The sequence below is a fragment of the Equus quagga genome, chromosome 8 (genome assembly GCF_021613505.1).
Source record: "Equus quagga isolate Etosha38 chromosome 8, UCLA_HA_Equagga_1.0, whole genome shotgun sequence".
In the NCBI taxonomy this organism is placed as follows: domain Eukaryota; kingdom Metazoa; phylum Chordata; class Mammalia; order Perissodactyla; family Equidae; genus Equus; species Equus quagga.
The window spans coordinates 110,876,456-110,898,951 of NC_060274.1; the positions used below are offsets into that span (position 1 = coordinate 110,876,456).

The window sequence follows — 22,496 nt, forward strand, 5'->3', positions numbered from 1 at the left end:
AGCAGCACGGGGGGGGGGGGGGGGGGGGGTAGTTGGAGGGATGGAGGAGTAAGGGTATCAAACCCCCGAAACCTCAGAAGTGGCTGCTCCCCCACGCCTGTACCCAAGGTGTAAAATGCCCTCAGGGCTGCTCGTCCATCCCACCGGCCCAGCACCTTGGGGTGTCACATGTGGTGGGTCATCGGTGTCTGGGGTGAGCCTGCCTGAGTACTTGAGGAGCCCCACACCCTTAGGAAAGCAACACGCTGAGTAGGCAGCCCCCATAACCCCTGCCAGCCCTGGACTCACATTGATGTGCTCCTTCCCCCCATGCTTGGCACGGATCTGGGGGTTCTGTATGAGGTCCAGATGGGTCCCCCACACGGCGATGGGTGTGTTTCCACTGGCCAGGGAAGAAAGAAGAAGGCGTGTAAATACAGGCACAGAAATAGCAATGGCACTCGACAATGATGGTGACGATGACAATCAAACAGGCTGAGCTCCGACATTAAAGATGATGATGACTGGGAAGCATGATAATGTTCACAGGGACAATGAAGACAAGCTGACTGAATAATAATAAGGATGAGCTCTCAGCAGCCAAGGGGAAGACAGTAATGACCAGATGTCCATGGCTGTCCTGCGCTGGGCTCATTCGGCGCATGGACACCCCGTGGAGGCCAGGCCTGCAACACAGCCCTCTTGGCTCCCCGAGGCCTCTTGACCTGAGCCAGCCCCTTCTCCGCAGCCCCCTGGTGTCTCCTCCCCCAGCCCTTACCCGTCCCAGGGAATTTTTTCACACTGGCCTTGGCCTAATGGAAGCTTCCAGACTGTCCCCCACCAGACCCTGCAGGGACAGCACAGTCTCCTCCCCCAGGGCAATCACACTACAAATTCTCAGTCTGCTGAGACCTGGGAAAGGCAGAGACCCAGACACTCAGGAATCTCTCTAGGAACGCAAATGTGAAATGCTCTGGGACCGGGTCTCCCGCACCCTGGGGGTCAGTCAGAGGACTGGATGAGGAAGGACCAGGAGATGCATCTTTGTGTAGCTCTTCAAAGGGAACCTGCATGCCACTGTCCTACTCCAGGGCAGCAAGGAAGCTGACATGAGGTGAGGGCTCTCTTCCTTGGGGGCTACTCAAAGGAAAGAGACCCATCACTTTATCCACAATCAAGGAAGTATCTTCGAGAAGAATCCTACTATCTAAAACAATTAAGTAGTTAGAAGCGTGGTGGGTAAAGAATCCTTTATACCCACATTCATTTCCACCCTTTTATCCATCTGCCCATCTTTATACTTCCTTCCCTTCCTCTTGCCCTCCACCTGCCCCTTTCTCAGGCACACACACACACTCACCCACACGCACACGCATGCAGGAAGCTTCCTGTGAACCCCAGAGAGGCTCTTCTGCCCATGGCAGTGTTTGGGAATGAGCTTCCAGTGTCCGGCCATCTCCTGATCTTCTCAATCATCAAACGCCTCCCATCACTGCCCATTAGTAACCCAGCTGCTGTAAGGAGTGTGAAGCCACGTGTCAGTTGGCAGACATGGTTAACTGCAGCAAAAATGCTGGAGCCTGCTGGCCGACTGGGAAAGTACCTCCAGCCTCCCCCTCGATGCGAGCATGACTCGGGTTGGCTGCTAAGTGCCAGGAAGGATGACACCTCTATTTCTGTGACAATGACAGAGGGAGAACTGAATTAAACCAGGCTGTGAATTCCTTAGGGAGTTATAGGCTTTATCTGGGCACGGAGGGCTACGCCAACTTCCTGGACTCACAGGCCTTAGGGGCAAATCCTGGAATAGCTTTCTACAGGCTATTTTCCCCTCTTTGTGCCTCATATTCACCCGCTTTAAGATCATGACCAAAGCTGATACGGTTTGGGCCTTAGAGAGTGACTGCTGAGGACCACAAAGTCTCCCCTCAGCCAAGGCTGCCTTTGTTTGTTTGGGTATATGGCCGGGGGCGGCAAACTTTGTAAAGGGCCAGAGAGTAAATATTTGAGGCTTCCCAGACCACATGGTCTGTCGCAATTACTCAGTTCTGCTGCTGTGTGAGAAAGCGGCTATAGACAAAACATATACCAGTGAGCATGGCTGTGTTCCAACAAAACTTTATTTACAAAAGCAGGCAGACAGCCAGATTTGGCCCCATGTCCAGAGTTTGCTGACTCCTAGTTCACAAGATTGTTCTCTGGACTGGGCTTGCCCCTGCCCCCTGTCTCAGTGTGTGGAGACCACATCTTCCTACTGTGCGTTTACACCTCACTTAATTCTCTCAGCACCCTGCGAGGGAGTTGACGGATGAGAAACGCCGGACTGAGGGAGCTTCATTAACCTTTAAGGTCATAGTTGGTCAGCAGTGGAGCTGGGCTAAGCCCACTTCTTCTGATCCCAAACCCTTGCTCCATTCCCCCCGTGGCCCCTGACACAGCAGGTTTCCCACCCGGGGCCTTGATGCTAGGGTGCCCTCTGCAGCGGCTTCTCATTACGATGCACCCTCCAGGTTCTAGAAAGGCAGACTCATGCTCTCTGCAGGAAGCTCCTCCCCTAAGGTGAGATGCCACCGCTCCAGAGACCCAGCGAGCAGTCAGGCCCCCGGGGATCCTGGAGTTCCCAAGCGCCAGCCGGCTCTCTCAGGAGATGTTTGCCTGGGAAGATCATGCAACTGGGCCAGTCAGCTTGTGAATGACTGAGTGAGAAGCAGCCCTAGAGGGTCCTTCTACAGCAGCATGGACCTGGCTCCCTCCTAGGACCTGTGTTTTCCGTCCTCCTCTTGGGCACTGGGGGATGAGCAGGGAAAAGACCCGGTCCCCACACCTGAGGAGTTTGCAGGCAGCTAGAGATCAGACAAATGATGGCAGACAGCTACAGATGACCAGAGGACCGACGTCTGAACCAGACCCTGGCGGTCAGGGCACACTTTCCTTCTAGAGCAGGTCAAGGAGAAGTTGGGTCTGATCTTACTCTTTCTCCTACATCCCTCGGCAGAACTGGAATTGTGGTCCATATTTGCCAGAAGTGAGGTTCAAGGAGAGCAGGCCTGACATCCCCTGACAGTCACTGTGAGATGGAATCATGGCCTTCAAATGTACCCACCAACCCTCAAATTAGGGGCTGTGAGCTCTTGCTGGTCAGAGCTTGGCCTCTGGGGCGGGGTTCCACTCAGAGGTGCTCTCAGCGGAAGGAGGGAGCCCTAGGACGAAGGTCTGATTTGGGGCTCTAAGCCAACCCCAGTTTATTGGTCTCCAAAGTAGGACTGGGACCCTAAACTCTCCTTGGCTTTTGAGAGCTGAAGAAGGGCTATTGGGGGCAGGGTCGCTCCTACCTGACGATGCTCCACTCTGGCTCGATCCGCACGATGGTGGGATCCTCCACGTACTGGAAGACCAGGTCCTGGTGGATCTTGGCCCTGTCCACCTGCACCGTCACCTTCATCTCCAGCACCTCATCTGAGGATGTGGTGTTGCAGACGATGTAGGACGGAGAGCGCCTGGAGGGAGGGAGACATGGGCCGGGCTCCTAGGTGTCAAGGAGGCATGGTGGTCCTGTGTCAGGGCCCTCCCACCCCCTCCCTGTTCGCCAGCCTGCTCAGAGGCAATGGGTGAGCACCGCCAGAGATATAAAGCTCCGAGAACTACTGACAAAACTCTCCTTGACCAAACTGTAGACAGGTTCCTCTGAGCCCTCTCTTTGACCAGGCTTTGTCCTTGGGCCCTAACTTCAGCCTGTCTTGCCCCATTTTTAGCAAGAATCCTGCTAGGTGAGTTTAGCAAGAATCCCCCACCCTTGATATCTGATCAAGTTCTTCATCCCTCTCCCTGGATGTCTCACCACCCTGGCCTGCCTTCAGCAAGAACCCTGTTAAGTTGATTTAGCAAGAATCTCCCTACCCTTGACATCTCCTCTTAGTAATTTTGCATCCACTGGCCCCTCGGCCAGCTCGTCTTTGCTGCTTTTGGAGTCAAGCCTGATTTTTTTCCCTATTATGATAGTCCTGACCCCTATTGCAATAGCCCCGAATAAACTCTCTTACCATTTTACCAAGTGTTGGAACAATTTTTTCTTTAACAGCATTAACGCGAGGGCTGGCCTGGCTTGACTTCAGATCTGTCCCAGCCCTCAGCTTAGCTCTGTCCCGGGAACACCTCTCTGCGGAAACTCGTGCCTGCTAAGGGACGGTTCCCCACCACATCTCTGCGAGTCCTGAACTAGAGGTGCCTCCCGCCTCGCTCCTGTCCCCCGCGGCACTCCTCGCTCAGGGAGGGTGGGCCCTTCTGGGGCTGGATGGTGGAAGCAGGGGAGAGAAAGTGGGCCGCCCTTGGAGGTCCAACCTCAGCCAGCTGGGCAGCTGTCCCACCCAGCTCTCGGCAGTCCCAGCTGGCTCTGTAGCAGCTGGAGAGGAACCAACGGGCCCTAGATTCCAAACCGTGTCCTGGGGAACCCTGGGTTCTGCACAGAGGTCGGTCTGGGGGCACCAAGGCTAAATGGCGGGCAACAGCATAATGGGCCCACCCACGGAAGGGGTACCCATCAGGTCTGCAGACCAAGCCAAAACATCTGCCCCCAGGACACCCAGAAAGCCCTCTCCCGAAGAGAATGGCACCTTCGCAGGGAGGAGGAAGCACATCCGAGAGGTTGGCAGGAAGTCCGCCGCCCTGGGCAGCCCCGGAACCCCGGAGCTGGCCTGGAGGTGCCTTACCTGTGGAAGACGCAGGGCTGCTTCCCGAACATCACCACCACATTGCTGCCTGCGTTCAGGTTGGTGCCTGTGATGGTCACTTGGGTGCCCCCGGACATGGGTCCCCGGCTGGGCTTCAGGTCTGAGAGAGTCAGTGTCTGTGTAGGAAAGGATCTGATGTGATACACAACTGGGACAGGGCCAGAGGAGGCAGCACCCCTTTCCCGGAGCTGCCTTCTCGAATCTCTAGTACGGGCAGCCTCCCAGAGAGCTGGCACAGTTTTACTAGGCTTGTATGGATGGGCAGCATTCTGGACCCTGAGAGTTTGCACTTCTGTATTAAAAACAGTAATAATAATAACACCTGCTATGTATCATTTTTCAGGTGGCAGGCTTTATATCTTCATCTATATATATAATTCAATTGCCCAATCAATTCTACAAGGTAGGTATTATTACCCATTTACAGAGGTGATTCAGAGAGGTTAAGCAAAGTTCCCAAGGTCACACAGCTAAAAAGCAGCATGACTGAGATCTGACCCCAGAGCTCTGGTTCTTCACCGCCTCTCCAGTCTGTGGTCTCCAGTCTTGGTTGCTTTTGGGAAGGTGATTTGTCCCTTCTACAGGCCTCTCCAGAGAGCTGCCCAAAGCGCCCAGCTGCCAGAGCAACGGGATGTGAGGGCCCCAGGGAAACCAGGGTGGGGGTGGGGAACGAAGAAGGGTCAGCGGGTTGAGACTGGGGCTGGCGGCAGGGGCACCTGTGAGCTGAGGATTTGGCGTTCCAGCTTGTTCTTTGATTAGCATTTTAATGGAAAAACTTTCCTCAGTCCCAGGTGAGAAGCCAGCATCTGCATTTAAATGAACATTTCTCTCTCCCGGGCCGCCTGAAGAATTCTGCACCGAAAGTGGGACCTCCCCGGCTCCAGAGCGGGCAGGCGACCTCCCCGCGGAGAGGCCGCCATCAGTGACCCCGCGGAGGGGAAAACAAGGCCCGCCAAGCCCGCACGCCCGGCGCCTGGCACGCGCGCGCCCACGTCCGGGCGCAGGGCACACGCGCGGGGACACGCGGGGACACACGCTGACCGCCGCGCCAGGCGTCCGCCCCCGAGCAGGCGCGCTCGCGGCCCGCGCGCCCCGCCGCCCACGTGGTCCCCGCGGATCCCGAGCCTGGCAGGGCTGTGGCGCCCGCAGAGCTGAGGCAGGGCTATTCCGGCTCTGCTGCTGGCTCAGCCCGAGACCCGGCGAGGGTGGGGTGAGGCTGCGCAAAGAGCCTTCCTTTCTCAGCTTTTCCTCCATCACGCTGTGAGACTCAAGCCAGTCACTTAACCTCTCTGATCGCAAAATCAGGGGCTGGGTCAAAAAGTGATTATCTGGTTCTGTAATTCGGAGACGCCTCCCACAAGCGGTGCCTTTGCCCCGCTGTCTGTAGAGGGAGAGTCTCAGACCTGGGTCATGCTGACCTCCCCAGAGAGGGGAGGGAGGTGAGTGAGTGAGGGGGTGTGTGTGTGTCCGTGCCCAGGGGCTGAGGCAGGGGTAGTCCTAGAGATATAGTCAAAACTAGGGAAGTTAAGATATAGGGGGTGAGGGCAAGAAGAGAAGGAGAAAGGGGTGCCCTGGCAGCCTGTGGGTAGGGCTCTCAGAAGGGGTCCCAGTGAGCACCCTGCTGGCTTTGCAGTGGCTCCTGTTGGCAGCCGGGTGCAGAGGAGTTTTTCTGGGGGTGGGAGAGGATGATACAAACACACGTTTTAAAGTTGGGAGAAACTATTAATTATTCAAGTCATGCTTCATAAATATTTCATGGTGAGTTTGCACGGGGAATCAGGCTCCATGCTCTGCCATCTCTTCACATGGATCCCTGGATGGAGGTGGAGGGACGGGAGAGGCGCTCCCTGCATGGAGATCTTTAGGGACAGAACTGGTGACGAGGCCAAGAGGGCTAATCAGGGGTCCCTTGGCCTTGGCGTTTGGGTTTTGGGTAAATACACCCACACATCAGAGTCTGGGCTGATTTGTGGGGGGAAACTGAGGGAGACCCAGATCTTGCTCTCAACCTCAGCCCTGGGAAGGGGCTCCCCAGCATGCCCCAGGCCCTGAGAAGCACCCTGAGAAAGGGCTCCCCAACATGCCCCGAGTCCCTAAAAGAGCCCTAGGAAGGGCTCCCCAGTTGACTCAGAACCCCAGAGGAGCTAGGGGCTTCTGTGTGGGGCCCAAATAGTGCTACCCGCAAGCTCCCTGATGGAGTGGGGAGGCGTGAGGGCTCTGAGATGCTGGGGAGCGCAACAGAGGGGCGTTGTGTCACTCTTTGCCTCCCTGGTAAGACTCATGGGGACGTCTGCCCCCATTCCCACCCTGAACCCCTCGGGACTCTGTGGGGAGAGCCTCAATGACTGGGCCCTTCAATGCACATTGGGGTCTGGGGAGGAGTCTGGGGTCCTGAGCACCATTCCTCCTCCCTGAAAGTCTTCTCAAGGGGACGTGTGGCACCAGGACAGTTCCTCAGAAATGCCCTTCAAATAGAAAAGTGACACAAATCTTTGGGTCCCAGGGACCCATTGGACCAATGCCTTTTTGCCTGGTGGCAACCACTCTCATCTCTCTGACCCACCCTTCTGCTCCAAACTCTCCTCCTCCCCTCAGCCCCCTTATCTCCCTCTCCTTTCTGTTCCCATCTTTTGGTGCAATTCCACATCATACCTTATGCCAGGAACAGCCTCCCACTACACAAGATCCAAATGGAAAACCATCTTCTGCCAGATCTGAAAACAGGTCCTGCCTTTCCATGGGCTCCTTCCATGAAGCCTTGCCTGCCTTAACACCCCACATCCAATCACATCCTCCTCCAGGGTACAGACAGTCATGCAGGTGAGACCGACCTTTCCTGAGAGCAGAAGGGGTCTTTGAATGTCTGCCATGTAGACGTATCATAACAATTAAGCCCAAGAGCAGAGGTCACTGGGCGCATTGTAGTTACCCAGTAAATGTCATTGCTCCTAGGCCAGCGGTCCTCTGCCGGAGCTGTGGTTAGAATCTCCTGGGGAGTGTGGTTTGGCTTAATGGGCTCCAGAGCATTTGCTTAAAGCCCCTCAGGAGATTCCAGTGTGCAGGGAGGTTTAGAGCTGCGTAGGCACTGCGTACGCTAGCAAAGAAATAACCTGGGCTCCATTCTAAGGACTTATGGGTCCAACAGAGAGCAGAGGTATCAAGTGGCCACACTGAGTGCCAGTGCAGACAGACGCCGTGGAGTCCCTGATGAGCATGAGCGGGGCCACCAAGGGCTGGAGCTGCATATTCAGAGAAGGCTGAGGAGTGCCTCAGGAGCAGGGCTTGGAAGAATGGGAGGTTATATGGCTTGGGGCAATGTGGCAAAGGAGATAGAGAAGAGAAGGGGGTGAGGCCATGCAAAGGCTGGGGAAATAGACTGGACAGGCAGGTGGACCAGACCAAGGAGCTTGGAAGACCACTAGAGACAGCGGGTGCCCTGAGCTCTTCTTGAGGTGGGGCTGACATGGTAGAACTGCCATGGTAGATGCGTGGATTCGAATGGGTTCAGACCAAAGGCAGGGATTTAAGGAGGCCATTGCAGGGGCAACGAGAATGGGAAAAGTAAGACTCCAGGACATGGCGATGGAGTGACTGATATCAGGCATTGAGGGAAGCTGAGCCACGGCCACCAAGATTGTGGGCCTGGGTGAGAGGCCACTGACAGAAAGGCACAAGTGAGGGGGACGCACTGTTTGTGCAGCTGACAGCCTGGGTTGTTCATGGGAGGTGACGGCAGGACATCGAGGGGACGGTGGCCTTTGAGTTAGTCACAAAGGTGAGAGGCTGGGCTAGAGACCCAGCCGACACAGCTAAGACCCAAAGGGAACACCAGCTCAATGAGATAGCAGCCATTCCTAGTACCATCCACTCTGTCTGCCAAGGGGCCAAGGATAAAAATTGTTCCGGACTGTTGACTGGCCAAGGAATCCAGAGCTTGCTTTGGCCGTGCAGAGCTGGCCTCCCTTTTACGCCAGCTGCCAGGTAATGTCAGAGCCAGACTTCACGCTCAGTTTTAGCATGCCACGTCCCACCTCCAACACTCAGTGAGTGTCGTCTCCATCTTTCCGTCTCAGCCTCTTTCTCGCCCTCTCACTATCTCAACTCTGCCGGAATAACAACTTATGTATCTACAAATACATGTAATATACAATATACACACATACTCTCTCCATATAAATATAGATATGTTTATCACTAATTGTCTTAAAGTGTATTGAGTTTAACTTGGAAATTCCCTCAAATTCTTTCAGAAGAAGGTGAGGGTACAAATCGGTAAAACTATACATCCGTTAAATCCAAATACACACAATTACGTATGTGTGCACTTCTCTGTGAGCTCCTGTGTGCGTTCAGTGACAGCCACTTTTGTGCTTATGAGGATGATGGTTCTCAAAGAGTGGAGGGGGAGTAGAGAGCGGGGCCCAGGCAGGAAGGGGCGTCTGACGCCATTCCACGGCCCCCACCACATTCACGTCTGTACGCAGGTGGGCGCTTCTAGACTCTGGCCTCCTGAGGGAGGGGCTGCGTTGTGTCTGATTCAACACTGTAACATTCACAAGCCAGGGCCACGAAATTATCTTATAAAACTCAACCAGTTAAGCAAGTATTTATCAAAGAAGCTAATGAGTATTGTGTAAGGTGATAAGTGGTTGTCAGTTGAAGGGGGAAAGAAGAAGGAGGAGGAGTAAGGCCGAGGAAAAAAAAGAAGGAAGGAAGGAAAGAAGAGAAGGAGGGTGAAAATGGGCTCCCTATGACGTATTTCAGGGCAGTTGATGCTCAGGCACAAAATCCATCACTTAGGCGCCCAGCTCCCAAAAGCAGCTCAGAATCATGAGGAAATTATACCATCACAGCTGTCATTAACCTGAGACGTTAGCTAGATGGTAAGACAGTTTTGGAAATGATGCTGTGTGCATGGCAGGGGACGTGCTCATGTCTCCAGCATCCCTGTCATCACAAGGCGTGGAGGTTCTAGATGTCCTTGCCCCCCAGAACCCTTCATCCAGAACTGCCGAGAGCTTGTCAGACAGCCTTTGCAGGGCCAGGGAGGGTCTGGCTGGAGGGCACGTGAGGGTACGGGGGAGATCTCCAGCGAGGCCATGAGATGGGGAGGGAGATTGGGGGAAAGGGTTATTGGGGTTGGGAGGTGGGTACTGGTGTGGGTAGAGGAACGTGGAGTGGGGGTGCAGGTGAGATGTGGGAGAATGCGGTGAGGTTAAGGAGGTTGTGGGATGGGCATGATGATCATGGGGAAGTGGGATGAGTGAGGATGGGATGGAAATGATGGGGTGTCACTATACAGGGAGAGGGCAGGGCACAGTAGCCCTGGTGGCAATCATGGAAATCATAAAGGAAATGATACCAGAAGCGATAAATCGAATGTATGTCTTTTTCACAACAACACCATGGAGTAGATGCTATTGTTATCCCCATTTTAGAAATGAAGACACTGAGGCCCAAGTTCACCCAATTGGTATGGGGCAGAGCCAAGGCCGAATTCCAGGAATCCCGACACACGGCCACTCTCCTCTGCCCTGCCACACTGCCCCTCAGCCAGGAGCCAAAGCAACTGCCCTGGAGCCACACGGCTGGGCACAGCACAGTCCGCATATGAATCCAGGTCTTCCAGACTTCCAAGGCTGTGCCCTCCTGCACTGTAGGATGGGACCCCCAGGCCCTTCAGCTGGGTCTGCTCACAGAGGCCTAGACAGGCCCAGCAATCACGGTAATGAGGTCTGTGGCCTGCGCCTGGCCAGGCCGCTGGTGGTCAGGACTCACCATGAAGTAATAGAGCTGCGAAGACCGGGCCATGAACTCGGGCCGGCACACGGCCACACAGATCTCCACGAAGCCGGCGTGCTGGCTGGGCTTGGCCTCCCCCATTTCACACACGATCCTGCGGGGAGGAGAGGACAGACCCCATGGGTCACAGGAGGGTCACAGGACTCCCAGCAGAAACCCTTGGGCCCCACACCTCCCCAGACTCCCTGCTCTGCAGTGGGGTCTCAGCAATGGGCAGGGAAGGGGGAGGTAGAAGACATCCCTGATTCCTCCTCGCCCGGGCTCCTCCTTGGTTCTCAGGAATGGAGGAGATGCGACGTCCGGGAGTCTTTCTGGAGCCATCTGGAAAGTGGGGAGACTAGGGGAAGGTCCCTGTGTTCTGACCCCAGGCACTCAGCCCCTAATTCGTGAGTTGTCCACTCAATTGTGAATTAGAGTGCAGGGAATATTTCAACCAAATAGTTCTGGGAATAGAGTGGACAGGGCCCAGAGAGGTCAAGTAACTTACCCAAGGACCCACAGCAAGTCAGACAGGGGCCTTGGAGCAGACCCAAGGTTTTCAGGTCCTTGCCTGGGAGCTCCTTGCTCCCAATGCAGGGACCGCTGCAGTGAAGTGCTTTTTGCTCCCGGCCCCAGGTGGGGGCCAGGCAGTGGAGGAGATATTTGGGGGTGAGGGGGGAGCGTGGGCCAGAGGATGGGGGAGGAGAGTTGTAAATTTTTCTCTTTTAAAAATTTTTGTTTCAATTACAAAATTTGTTTAGACTCTGAAAATGAGACAGTACAGAAGTGTGACAGTAAAAAGTGTCCCTTTCTTCACTCCTAACCTCTCTTAAAAGTTTGCTATAGGGGCTGGTGCTGTGGCCCAGTGGTTAAGTTTGCACACTCTGCTTCGGTGGCCTGGGGTTCATCGGTTCAGATCCTGGGCACAGACCCACACACTGCTCATCAGGCCATGCTGTGGTGGCGTCCCACATAGAAGAACTAGAAGGACTTACAGCTAGGATATACAACTATGTGCTGGGCTTTGGGGAGAAAAACAAAAAGGAGGAAGATTGGCAACAAGTGTTAGCTCAGGGCCAATCTTCCTCGCACACACCAAAAAAACAACTTTGCTATATATATCCTTGAAGACCTTTTTCTAGACCTATGCAAATATATATACATATTATATATATAATATATGTATCAACTCCACTTTACAAATAAAGAAGTACAGAAAAGATAAGCAACTTGCCTAAATATATTTGCACATGTACACACACCTATGTGTCTATATATTTATGTTTTATATTATGCACACAGATAAATGTAAATGTCACATATATAGATACACACACAACTATACACAAACATACATACACACGATTGTTAAATAAAAGTGAACCATAACCACCCCCTGATCTACACTCCTGTCTTTTTACTCAACGGGACAGCATGGACTTCCCGTCAGGTCACTGGATACACAGCCCTGCTCTATTCTTTTCAGCGGCTTCACAGTATTTCATCCCGTGACGTCATCATCACTTGTTTAACCATCCTCCTATTGATGTACATTTAACTGATCCCGATTTTTCTCCTATTCCAAATAATCCTGCAAAATGAACCAATTTATACACACATCCTTAAGCATTGTGTATTTATTAGAATAGGTTTCTGAGGAAGGAACTTGCTGGGTCATTGTTGGTGGATTTAATGTTTGATAGGTAGAGAGAAATAATGGTCCCTAAGGGCTGTACCGATTTGCACTTCTATCAACGGCAATTGAAGGAGATTACTTCACTCTTTTGCAAACACCAGATATTATCAGTCCTTTGAAAGTTTTTCCAATATAATAGGAAATGATCTCATTTTCATTTTCATTTTTATTTTCCTGATTGCTAGGGATGTTGCACACATTTTCATGTTTGTGTATGTGGGTTTTAAAAATCTTATACAGCCTTTCCTTTGACTTATCTGAAGCTCTGTCTTGTTTTGCTAATGGACTGTCCTTTTGTAGGAGCTTCTGAATCGGAGTATGAGCTTTTGTCTGTAATAAATATTGCTGCTGTTTTCTCCCAGTTGGTCACCTGTCTTTCAACTTTGTTTATAATGCCTTTTGCCACCCTGAAGTTCAAAACCATCGGTGTTGTTCAATTGCTCGTTCTTTTACATTATGGCTTCTGTGTTTCTCTTAGAAAGAACTTCTGGGTGAGTGTCCAGCAAAAATCTATGCCTTTCTGTCCAGATAACATAATTAACACATGTTCAGTGTAAAAAAAAAAAGAAAGTACATAAAAAGCACTTGCTGGGGCCAGCCCCGTGGCCGAGTGGTTAAGTTTGTGCACTCTGCTGCAGGCAGCCCAGTGTTTCCTCAGTTCGAATCCTAGGCACGGACATGGCACTGCTCATTGAGCCATGCTGAGGCGGCGTCCCACATGCCGCAACTAAGAATATACAACTATGTACCGGGGAGCTTTGGGGAGAAAAAGGAAAATAATAAAATCTTTAAAAAAAAAAAAAAAGGCTACATAAAAAAATTAAAAAAAAAAAAAAAGCACTTGCTGTACATACATACACTTGCCCCCCCCCCGCCCCCACAAATGCATCAGCCAGAAATATCCATCATCAACATTTTGGTATCCATGTTTCCAGTTTTGCTTTTCTTTTAAAAATTAGTTAGGAACTCCGTATTCTGCTTGGTCACCTGTGTTCTCACTTAATATACCCTAAGTGTCTGCCTGGTCATGATTTTTCTGCAATATTAGATTTAATGTCTGTGTGGTTTCATGTCCTGTGCGTATAGGATAATTTATTGAACTGATCAATTCCCTATTTTTAGACATACAAATTGATTCTAAATTTTAACTGTTGTAAATAAGGCTGAAATAAGCATTCTTGCAAATAGATATTTTTGCATTCTGGTTGTTTAGGGAAAGTTCTAGAAGTATTATGGCTGGGCTAAAGACTTTCAATCCATTTTTCCAAAGTGCCTTCCAGAAAGTTCATCCCAGTATACCCTCCCGATGTGAACAGATGAGAGTGCTGCTTCTCAGGCCTCTTGTCTGCACAGGGCATGCACTTTTAAAAACTGTTCCCCATTGTTTTAATTTCCATTTCTTTGATTACTACTGACGTTAAACTTTTTCTAGGGTTTTTTTTTTTTTTAAGATTGGCACCTGAGCTAACATCTGCTGCCAATCTTCCTTTTTTTTTCTTCTTCTTCTTCTCCCAACACCCCCGCCCAGGTACATAGTTGTATATTCTAGTTGTGAGTGCCTCTGGCTGTGCTATGTGGGAGGCCACCTCAGCATGGCCTGATGAGTGGTCCCATGTCTGTGCCCAGGATCTGAATTGGCGCAACCCTGGGCCGCTGAAGCAGAGCGTGCGAACTTAACCACTTGGACACAGGGCTAGCCCCTAAACATTTTTCTATCTGACTTTTGGTTCTTTGTCTGTCTTGTGAATTGCATGTTCATGCTCTTTGCTCCTTTTCTGATATTTGCCTTTTATTATAGAACCTCTTTCTAAGTTAAGAAAAAGCATCTGTTAACTATAACAGGGTATAACCATATTTCCAGTTTATCATGCATATTTTTATTCTGCTTATGATAATTTTTAATGTACGAGTTTTAGAATTTTCTGGACTCAAATCCCCAATCTTTTCCTTTCTGTTTTTCTTTTGCAGTGATACTTAGAACACCTTCCCTTCCTTGAAATGAAATAAATTCTCACTTCTATTGTCTTCTAATCTTTTCACAGTTTCATTTTTTATCACTTAACTCTTTAATCTGTCTGGAACATATTTTGGTGTATAATGTGAAATAAGAATAAGATATCGTATTTTTTTCCAGGAAGCTAACAAGCACCACTTATTGAATGATCTTTCCTTTCCGTGTTGATTTGAACTGTCACCTTTATCACATACTAAGTTTTTATATATCAGGATTCTTTTTCTGGCTGTTCTATCTTATTCCACTGATCGAATACTACAATACTTTAATCATGTGGCTTTATAATAATATTTTTTATATTTGGCTATGCAGGTCCAAAGGAGGACATTTTAAAGTTCCCCAAATCACAATATATTGGTAGCAGCCTGCTTTGGTTTTGTTCTAGGAAGAACTCAGAGTTTCGAAGGATCCATAGAAAGACCTTTGGATAAATGAACGATGATGGACCATGGAGGTGAGTTCTACCAAACAGGAGCCTTCATTCATCTGATCTATGAGCACCTCAGGAAGACCCAAGATGGAAATCAGAAGGACAAGGATGGCAGTACTGATGGTTCCAGAATGACTAAATCGAGCAAGACCCAGCAAGCAGAAGTGTAAACTGCACTGACCTACCTTAGAGATGACTTACAAACAGTCAATAACTGATGTACACAGCACAAGTGGCAAGGTTTCAATCCGGGAGAGGCAGCCAAGATAGTATAGAATATAGATTCTATTGAGCTGATAAACACTTCATGGTTGTGTTTGCTGGGCTGGAAAATTGTGTTTACTTATTTACAAGGCAATACGTGACTCACAAACCTCCTCCAACAGGTGGGTTAGAGGTCAAGGTCACTTGTTGAATGACCTTGCACTCAGTGCACCAGCAGACCTTGCAGAGAGGAAAACAATGCAAAGCACCCACAGGCCTGGGGGTGGGTGTGCAGTTTCATTTTCAGTCTCCACAGAGACTAGCATAGGATCAGCTTCTTTCATAATTGGGAGAGGACAGAAGTGGGGAGTTGGGGACAGCAGAGGGAGTCGGGGTAAGGATTTGAACTCATACTTCTCCTGTAGATTTTAATTTTGAATTGTCTCACCCCTACCCACAGCCACACCCTGAGGACACAACAATCACTTTTCTCTTCTCTCCCAGTCTTTCCCCTTCTTCTTTCTGCACTTCCCCCATGTGGCAAGTAGCTAGTTCAGAGGCTGGGGAGTTGTGGGAGCCACCCCCTGCCACATCCTAGAATGTTAGGGGCATTCCCTCCCCTTCCCAAGCTCTAAGACTGTCTGTTGTTGGGCAGGGAAGGTAAGTCAACAACAGACAGTTGTACCCCGCCTTTCTCAGGTGGCTTCCACTCACTGTTCTGCAGGGATGTAGCCGTCCACCAGAGGGCTGCAGTCCACACCGGCCACCTTGACATGGGAGGCGATGTCCCGGAATTCCAGGCCCAGGTTCTCCCCTCGGATGGTGACCTTGGTACCGCCTTCACGGGGGCCTGTCACTGGGATTATCTGGAGGGAGGAAGCATGGGGATTTGGCAGGCACCAAGACAGAGCCATCACCCTCTTGCTGATGAGGCAAGGAGAGGTTGCTGGCCCCTCCCCATCTCTGCCGGATTCCCTCAGTTGGGTCCGAGTCCACAAGGGCACCCAAGGGACTGTCAATGGACAGGAGCTTGTGACAGAGCAGTCCGTGTTTATGTGTGGTTTTAGGAGCAGTGTTCAAAGCTCCTCGTTCCTCTTCCCATTTCACAGAAGTGATGAGGGAATGGGATGTGATCTGCAGTGCTGCTGGGTAATTCACAGAAAGTCAACATTAGGGCCTTCTGGTTTGTTCCACTTTCAAGGAAAATGAGCAAGCCTCCTATCAACCCATAGCCCTCCACACTATGGCAAACCACCCATGTTTCCAGACCCTTCTCAAATGTCACTTCCCCACATCAGATGTTCTTTCTCCCTCTCTACTGAAATTTCAAGGCAGCTTCTTTGTGCTCCTTTCATGGTAACAATTACTTGTGTCTGATTCCTCATGCCTCAGATCCTGAGTCTCTGAGAGCAGGGAGGGTGTGTCACTTCTCCTTGTGGACTTCTCAGTGATAGCCCCATATTTGTTTCTTGAGTTGTAATTGTGTTGAAACCCCTGACAATCCAAGCACCTTCCTGGAGTTAGAAGAGCATTTGTCACAACTCCTTTGCCTCTACTGTTCAGCTTGGTTTCTAAGGAGTTGGGTTTGGTTTAGACTTTACCCTCATACACTGGTCAAAATGACCAGCTTCCCCTCTTGAGATGTCACTGTTGGTGTTAAAAACTCATGACTGGAATGTTGGGATTCAACAACCAAGGGCCTGCTTGGAGGTAGGGACTCCGTACAGTTCACACGATCTAATTATGACATCCCACATTGGTGACCTTAGTGGCAGGAGGCCCTCTGTGCCAGCCTCTCCTGGCATTTGACAGACCAGAGAAGGGCACACTTCCCATTCCTGGGGCCTCTGAACACCAGCCCCTGGATCCTGACCAATGTCAATGGGACCTCAATGGAAGGAGCCCAGATAGCCCACCACTTAACGCTCCTACCCTCTCCACCCCACCAGGGTCACAACTGGTGGTGCCATCTTGCGGGGAGGGTGAGAGATGGGGAAGGGGAGGAAACTAGTCTGGGGCTCCCCTGAGTGGCAGCTTTGCCGGGGGAGGCTGTTCATCTATAAAAGTCAAGATATTTCCTGCTTCTTACACATGCATGTTTGTGAGTGAGCGTGCATAAGTGTGAGCGTTTGCACATGTGTGCTCCCACTGCAGTGGAAAGACAGATCCCTTGGAGACAGGGGCCCATTTCTATGTGAGGGAGGTGGACAGAGAAAGGGAAGGCTGGAAGGGAGAGTCCGTCGTCTTCCCAGATGCCTGCCCAGCCAGTCCCCAAGGCACCAGTGGCACCTGGCAGCAGCCGCTGCATGATATTCCAGCCCTGGCTTGCTGTCCTGAAAAAGGAGTTTTCTCTCTGGCCCAGGCCTCAGTTCCCAGGTTCCTGGAGGGCTGATGCCAATGTGGAGCCAGGAAATAGCCTCCAATGCAGAGAGATTTGTTTCATTTACCATCCCCTCAGTAATTTTCTTGGTCTCAGGCCAAGAAGAAAGCAAGTCCACTGTTTGTGGCAGACACATCATTGGCAGTCATGTGTGGCAGCCCCCAGGGAGGGTTTCTTGTTAAGGGCTCTGGGAGGGGAGGGGAGCGGAAGGGAGGAGAGAAGGGGGCCTGGCCTAGGTGTGGGGGCCAGGGGCAGAGGGGCGTCCATCTGCCCTCCTTCTCGAGATAATTCTTTGAGTTAAACGCGTAAGTATTTCCCCCCAGTTTGAGAATCCCTGTTGAGATTCCTGCCCACGCAGGAGACTAAGGTAGGAACTGAGAGAAGCTCCCGGTATCTGGGAAACTAGGAAGGTAGGAGGTGAAGGGGCTGAAGTGGGGACACAGCTAGGGGACCACTCCGAGGGGCCGCTTTGCTGGACAAGGCTGTTTCCTCCCTGAGCCAAGCCCCTTCCTGCCTTTGCACATCCCCGGTGTGCAGGCCCAGTGTGTGAGTGGAGGTGCAGGGGAATGTGTGGGTGTCTTGCCTTTGTGGTGGAAGAGAACATTAATCTAGGAACCGAGGGACCTGGGATCAGAGCGCTCTGAACTGATTTACACTTTGGTTGGAGTGAAGCAGCATGTCTGAGCACTGGCCTTTGGTCAGGGAACTGTTGGTTAAAAACCCTGGCCTTGGCAGGCATTATGGGTTGAATCGTGTCCTCCCAAAATTTGTACATTGAAGTCCTCACCGCCAGGACCTCAGAACGTGACCTTATTTGGAGAGAGAGTCTCTACAGAGGTCATCAGGTTAAAATGAGGTCATTAGGGTGGGTCCTAACCCAACACGACTGGTGTCCTCATAAAAAGGGGAAATTTGGACACACAGAGACACACATGGAAGGAAGATGATGTGAAGAGACACAGGGATAAGACGGCTGTCTACACGCTGAGGAGAGAGGCCTGGAACAGATTCTCCCCTCCTGTTCCAGAACAGAACCCTGCCGACACCTTGATCTCGGACCTCTAGCTCGCCCCCGAACCGCAAGACAATACATTTCTGTTGTTTAAGGTACCCAGTCTGCAATGCTTTGACAGCCCTAGGAAACCACATGGTAGGGTTGCTGTGAGGACTGATGAAGTAGGGGATATCAAGCTCTTTTGCAAACTATGAACAGCACCACACAAGCATCCGGCCTGTTACCGTGACTGCCGTTGTTAGATTATGGGATACATGCGTGTTTCTGAAACTGGACACGCACGCATGCCCAGTCTATCCTCACTATGTAGGGAGCAGAGGCTGAGCTGCTTTCTCCCTCTTCTCCCCTATCCCCCTCCGCTTCATTATAACAGAAGATTATAACAGAAGATTATATCATAACATTTGTCTTGATAATCTGCATCCACTGTGGCAAAGAGGCCTGAGCGCCTCCTGTGTGCTAAGTGCTGTGCTGGAGGCACGGAGGTGAGGCAGACATGGTCCTGTTGTGGAGACATGAGCGCCTCGTTCTTATTTACCAGGACAGCAAGGGACTCCGGCCACGGTGGAGGGGGGACCTCAGGGGGTCTTTCTGCCGGGAATGTGGAGTGGGGAGGTGAAGACATGGGATGACCTAAAGACACCCCAGGGGCAGTGATTCCCTTGGCACAGACATGCACGGCAATGACTTTAACAACGTTGGTGATGATCGAGGAGGAGGATGTGAGATCGCTGTGGGCTCGGCATGGAGCCTAGTGTTTTGCATGTGTTCTCTCATACAATCCTCGTCGCTCTCCTGTGAGGTGGATGCTTAGACCCATTGCACAGGTAAGGAGGCTGAGGCATGGAGATGGTACCCAGCAATTAGTTGGCAGAGCCAAGATTCAAACCCTGTTCTCTGTGACCCACGTGTCTGCCTGTTTAGCTCTGCCCTGCCCCTCACTGCTCTCTGCTCCGTGGCCTATGACCCTCTGTCTTCCTGAATTGTGCTCCTAGGCCATCTTACAGCCTAAGTCTTGCTTTGGGCAAGTCCTGAGGTGTGGCCATTTCGACCTCCTCCACCTCTTCAGGGCTGGGCTCTGTGCCCTTGACGCCCATGCAGCCTCCACTCATGGGCTGGCTGCCTGGTGAGGCTGCCGCTGATGGAGCCTCATGGCCTTGTCACTGAGACCGTTAGAGACAAAGGGAGGGTGGCAAGGACTTTGAGGCCTTTTCAGTACAGCTCATGTGGAGACTTCAACAGGACAGTCGAACCCCTGTCTGCTTTCAAACTCCCTTGATACTGGAAAGACCTCGGAACCAAGCCTATAGCTTCTGGACAAGCTGTGCAGGAAAACGAGGATGCCTCTAGCCAGCTGGCGCATCCAAGTACACCTGGTTGTCACTGGGTGATGGACACCAAGGCCACATGGCTTTCAGGGCCCCAGCCCCATGGCAGGGCACGGCTCAGCAGCCAGAGCAGGCCCCGTGGAGGGTGGCTTACCTCGGTGATGCGGGGGTTTGTGCACTTGCTGTTGGCGCCCGACAGCTCCAGCCACTGGCTCTCGTGGATGGGGCAGTGCTGCCGCAGGGTGCACTGCGCCTGGCCCTGGCACCAGCCGCACTCGAAGTCTGGGTCCGCCTTGAGGCACAGCCCGCAGCTCTCACGCATGGCTCCACACTTGTAGAGGTGAACTGTGGGCAAAGGCAAGTGGTCCTTTGGGGCGGGGGGTAGGGGCAGCGAGGGGCCAGGGAGTGTGGACAAGGAGGGCAGTCCTGGCCTGACCTCAGATGGTGGCACGCCTGCCCACGAATGCACAGCTGCTCCCTCCCTCCCCCCACCTCCCCACCAGGGCCCATCTTCCACACCTTTATTCTGAGCTGGGTTGTCAATATTGAAGTGCCCGTTCCACACGACCGTCAGCTCCACGGGCAGGTTGTTGATCTCCATCCCTTCATAGGAATACTGCAGCCGGGTCGGAGAGGAAGGAAGAAAGCTGGGTCAAGGAGATTTCTAGTGAGGGCCAAATGTTCAGCCTGGGGCCCTCAAGTGTGTACAGGGCTAAGGACTGGCCAGGACTGTGCCTGTGTACGTGTGTGTGTGCACACGCATGTGTGGGTGGGCAGGGTGGGGAAGCACACCTCAGGAACGAGGAGCAGGAGATCAGGAAGGTAAGGCCTGAGTGGGACCACAGCTACGTGGGACGCCCATTTGGATGCGGGTTCACGGAGCAGATCTGAGCAAGCTACTGGTCCACCTTCTATGGAGGCCTGTGCCCACCAGCCGTCTTTCCCCAGGAAGTTTAACTGAGAGAGGAGCCCACTTCCTCCCTGACTGCCCAGGGGAACCCTGGCCTTTGGGCCCTGCCAGGCCCTCGCTTTGATTTGGAACTTTAATTTCTAGGAAATGTTCAGAAACCTGGAGAGGGCTGATCAACCCCCAAGCAGAGAGCAAGTGAAGGGGCTGCACTCATCCGGATGAGTGGCTAGGGTTTAAGAGAGAAGAGGACTGGGGGGAGCTCAGAGGTGAGGTGGGAAGTCCCAGGGACACCCTCGAGAATAAACAGGAATCTGGGTCAGGACTCCAAAGACTCAAAGACAGGGTGCAGGCCCCAGCTCTGTGCTGCCCACGTGGGAGCTGCCTTCAGACCCGCACAGGGTGTCCTCTCGGTCCTGCTTCTCTGCTGGCTCTCCTCCAGAGTCTGAGGCCCCACTCTCTGGGTTCTGGCCTTGGGACAGTGGTGCTAAGAGGTAGGGAGGGGGTGAAGCAGGAGTTGCTGCTGCTCAGATGCCGGGCGGGTGGAGGGGCAGCCCCTGGGCATGCCAGCCCCCACGCCTTCTGATGGCAGACACTTCTCCATCCCAGAGAAGGAGGGTAGGTGACAGGAACCCACGCCTGCCCTGGGCGGCATTTCCAATCCTTACCTGGTGATTTTCTCATTATTCCACCAGACTCGCCCACCACAGGGGGTGGATGGAGGAGTGGAACTGAGACAGGTTTTCTGCAGGGGAGGAGATCAGGGCTGGCAGCTTGTTCAAAGAGTTCAGTCCAGGTGACTTGGTTGGAAGTTGTGTTTGTAGAGCCAACAGGCTCTTTTAACTCAGAGTTAAAGTTTAGGGGGCCTGGCCTGTGGCGGTATCGGTGGATATTATGGCAGCTGATGCTCCCTCTGCCAGGCTAGCCGCAGCACCTGTACTGTGGGAGGACAGCCACAGAACCTCGGGGATGCATGGCTGAGGAGGGTCTCTGGGCCCATCATCCATGCCTCTGCCTCTGTAGCCCATTCACAGAGGCTTCTAAAAGAGATGGTATAATCCTAATCTGGGATACTGCCCTAAATGCCCGAGTGCTCCAACGTGAACATGTCGTGACGTCATCCTCATACATAACATAAGCAGCCTTCTTCAGGCTCTACCCTTCTCCAGTGCTCCACAATGTCCCACTAACTCCCTGGGGACGGATGCCCAGGCCAGGGAACTGAGGTCAGTGTTTTTACCACAACGGTGGTAGTTTGCACGCACCATCCACCGTCTCAGAGACGATGACCTGAGCCAGGACAGGGTCTGGGCTCCAGCCACAGAATAAAGCAAAGCTCCCTGGCCCTGTGCAAACAACAGTGGAGAATTTTTTTATCATCACATCACTCAGCTGGCGACTCGTAAGCTCTCTGCTGTGTGGCACAGCAATCAGCTCCTCAGAGATGAAGGTCTTTGTGTCTGGGGCAGGCTGGGGGGTTCCAAGTCATCCTGAGTTTTCTCAGAGAACCTCGTGTACTCTAGGTTCTCAGAGTGGTCTAGGGACCACCTCCATCAGAATCATTTGGGGGATGGGGCGGGGTCTACTAAATGCAGGTTCCAGGGCCCTCCAGACCTGCTGAGTTGAAATCTCTGGAGATGGGGAACATTTTGAACAAGGTATGCTGGTGCTTCTGGTGCTGTGTGAGCTAGAGCCTCTGCTCCCTGCAGTGGGCTGGAAGCAGGGAGACGGGACTGCCGGTAGAGAGAGGTGTGTAGGGAGGAGGGAGGGGGAACACTTTTCCAGACCTTCCATTTCCTCCTCTAGCCAAGCTCCACTTCCCATCCCTCCCATCCCCCTGCCCATCTCCCTTCTCCAAGGCCCCAGTGGGGGAAAGGTGGTGAGCCTGGGCCAGAACTCAAAGTGGAAGCAGCAGGTGGTGACGAGGGATGTGTGGCCAAAGATCAATAGAACCTTCTGGCTCCTCTCGGGAAGGATCTGAACACCCCCAAGGAGCAAGGGAAGACATACTGCACGTGTGTGCGTGCGAGTGTCT

At 52.2% G+C, this 22,496-nt stretch overlaps 1 protein-coding gene across 1 annotated transcript in view; it reads right to left on the reverse strand.

Annotated features, from left to right (window-relative positions):
* Positions 1-22,496, reverse strand: part of PLXNA4 (plexin A4) — a 432,633-nt gene that overhangs the window by 55,074 nt on the left and 355,063 nt on the right. Inside the window, exons 11-17 of the mRNA XM_046670407.1 lie at positions 20,074-20,170; positions 19,709-19,899; positions 15,546-15,697; positions 10,485-10,602; positions 4,686-4,822; positions 3,312-3,476; positions 289-382 (exon numbers count right to left, since the gene is read on the reverse strand). Coding sequence (XP_046526363.1) covers positions 289-382; positions 3,312-3,476; positions 4,686-4,822; positions 10,485-10,602; positions 15,546-15,697; positions 19,709-19,899; positions 20,074-20,170 — 954 coding nt within the window. The remainder of the gene's footprint in view (positions 1-288; positions 383-3,311; positions 3,477-4,685; positions 4,823-10,484; positions 10,603-15,545; positions 15,698-19,708; positions 19,900-20,073; positions 20,171-22,496) is intronic.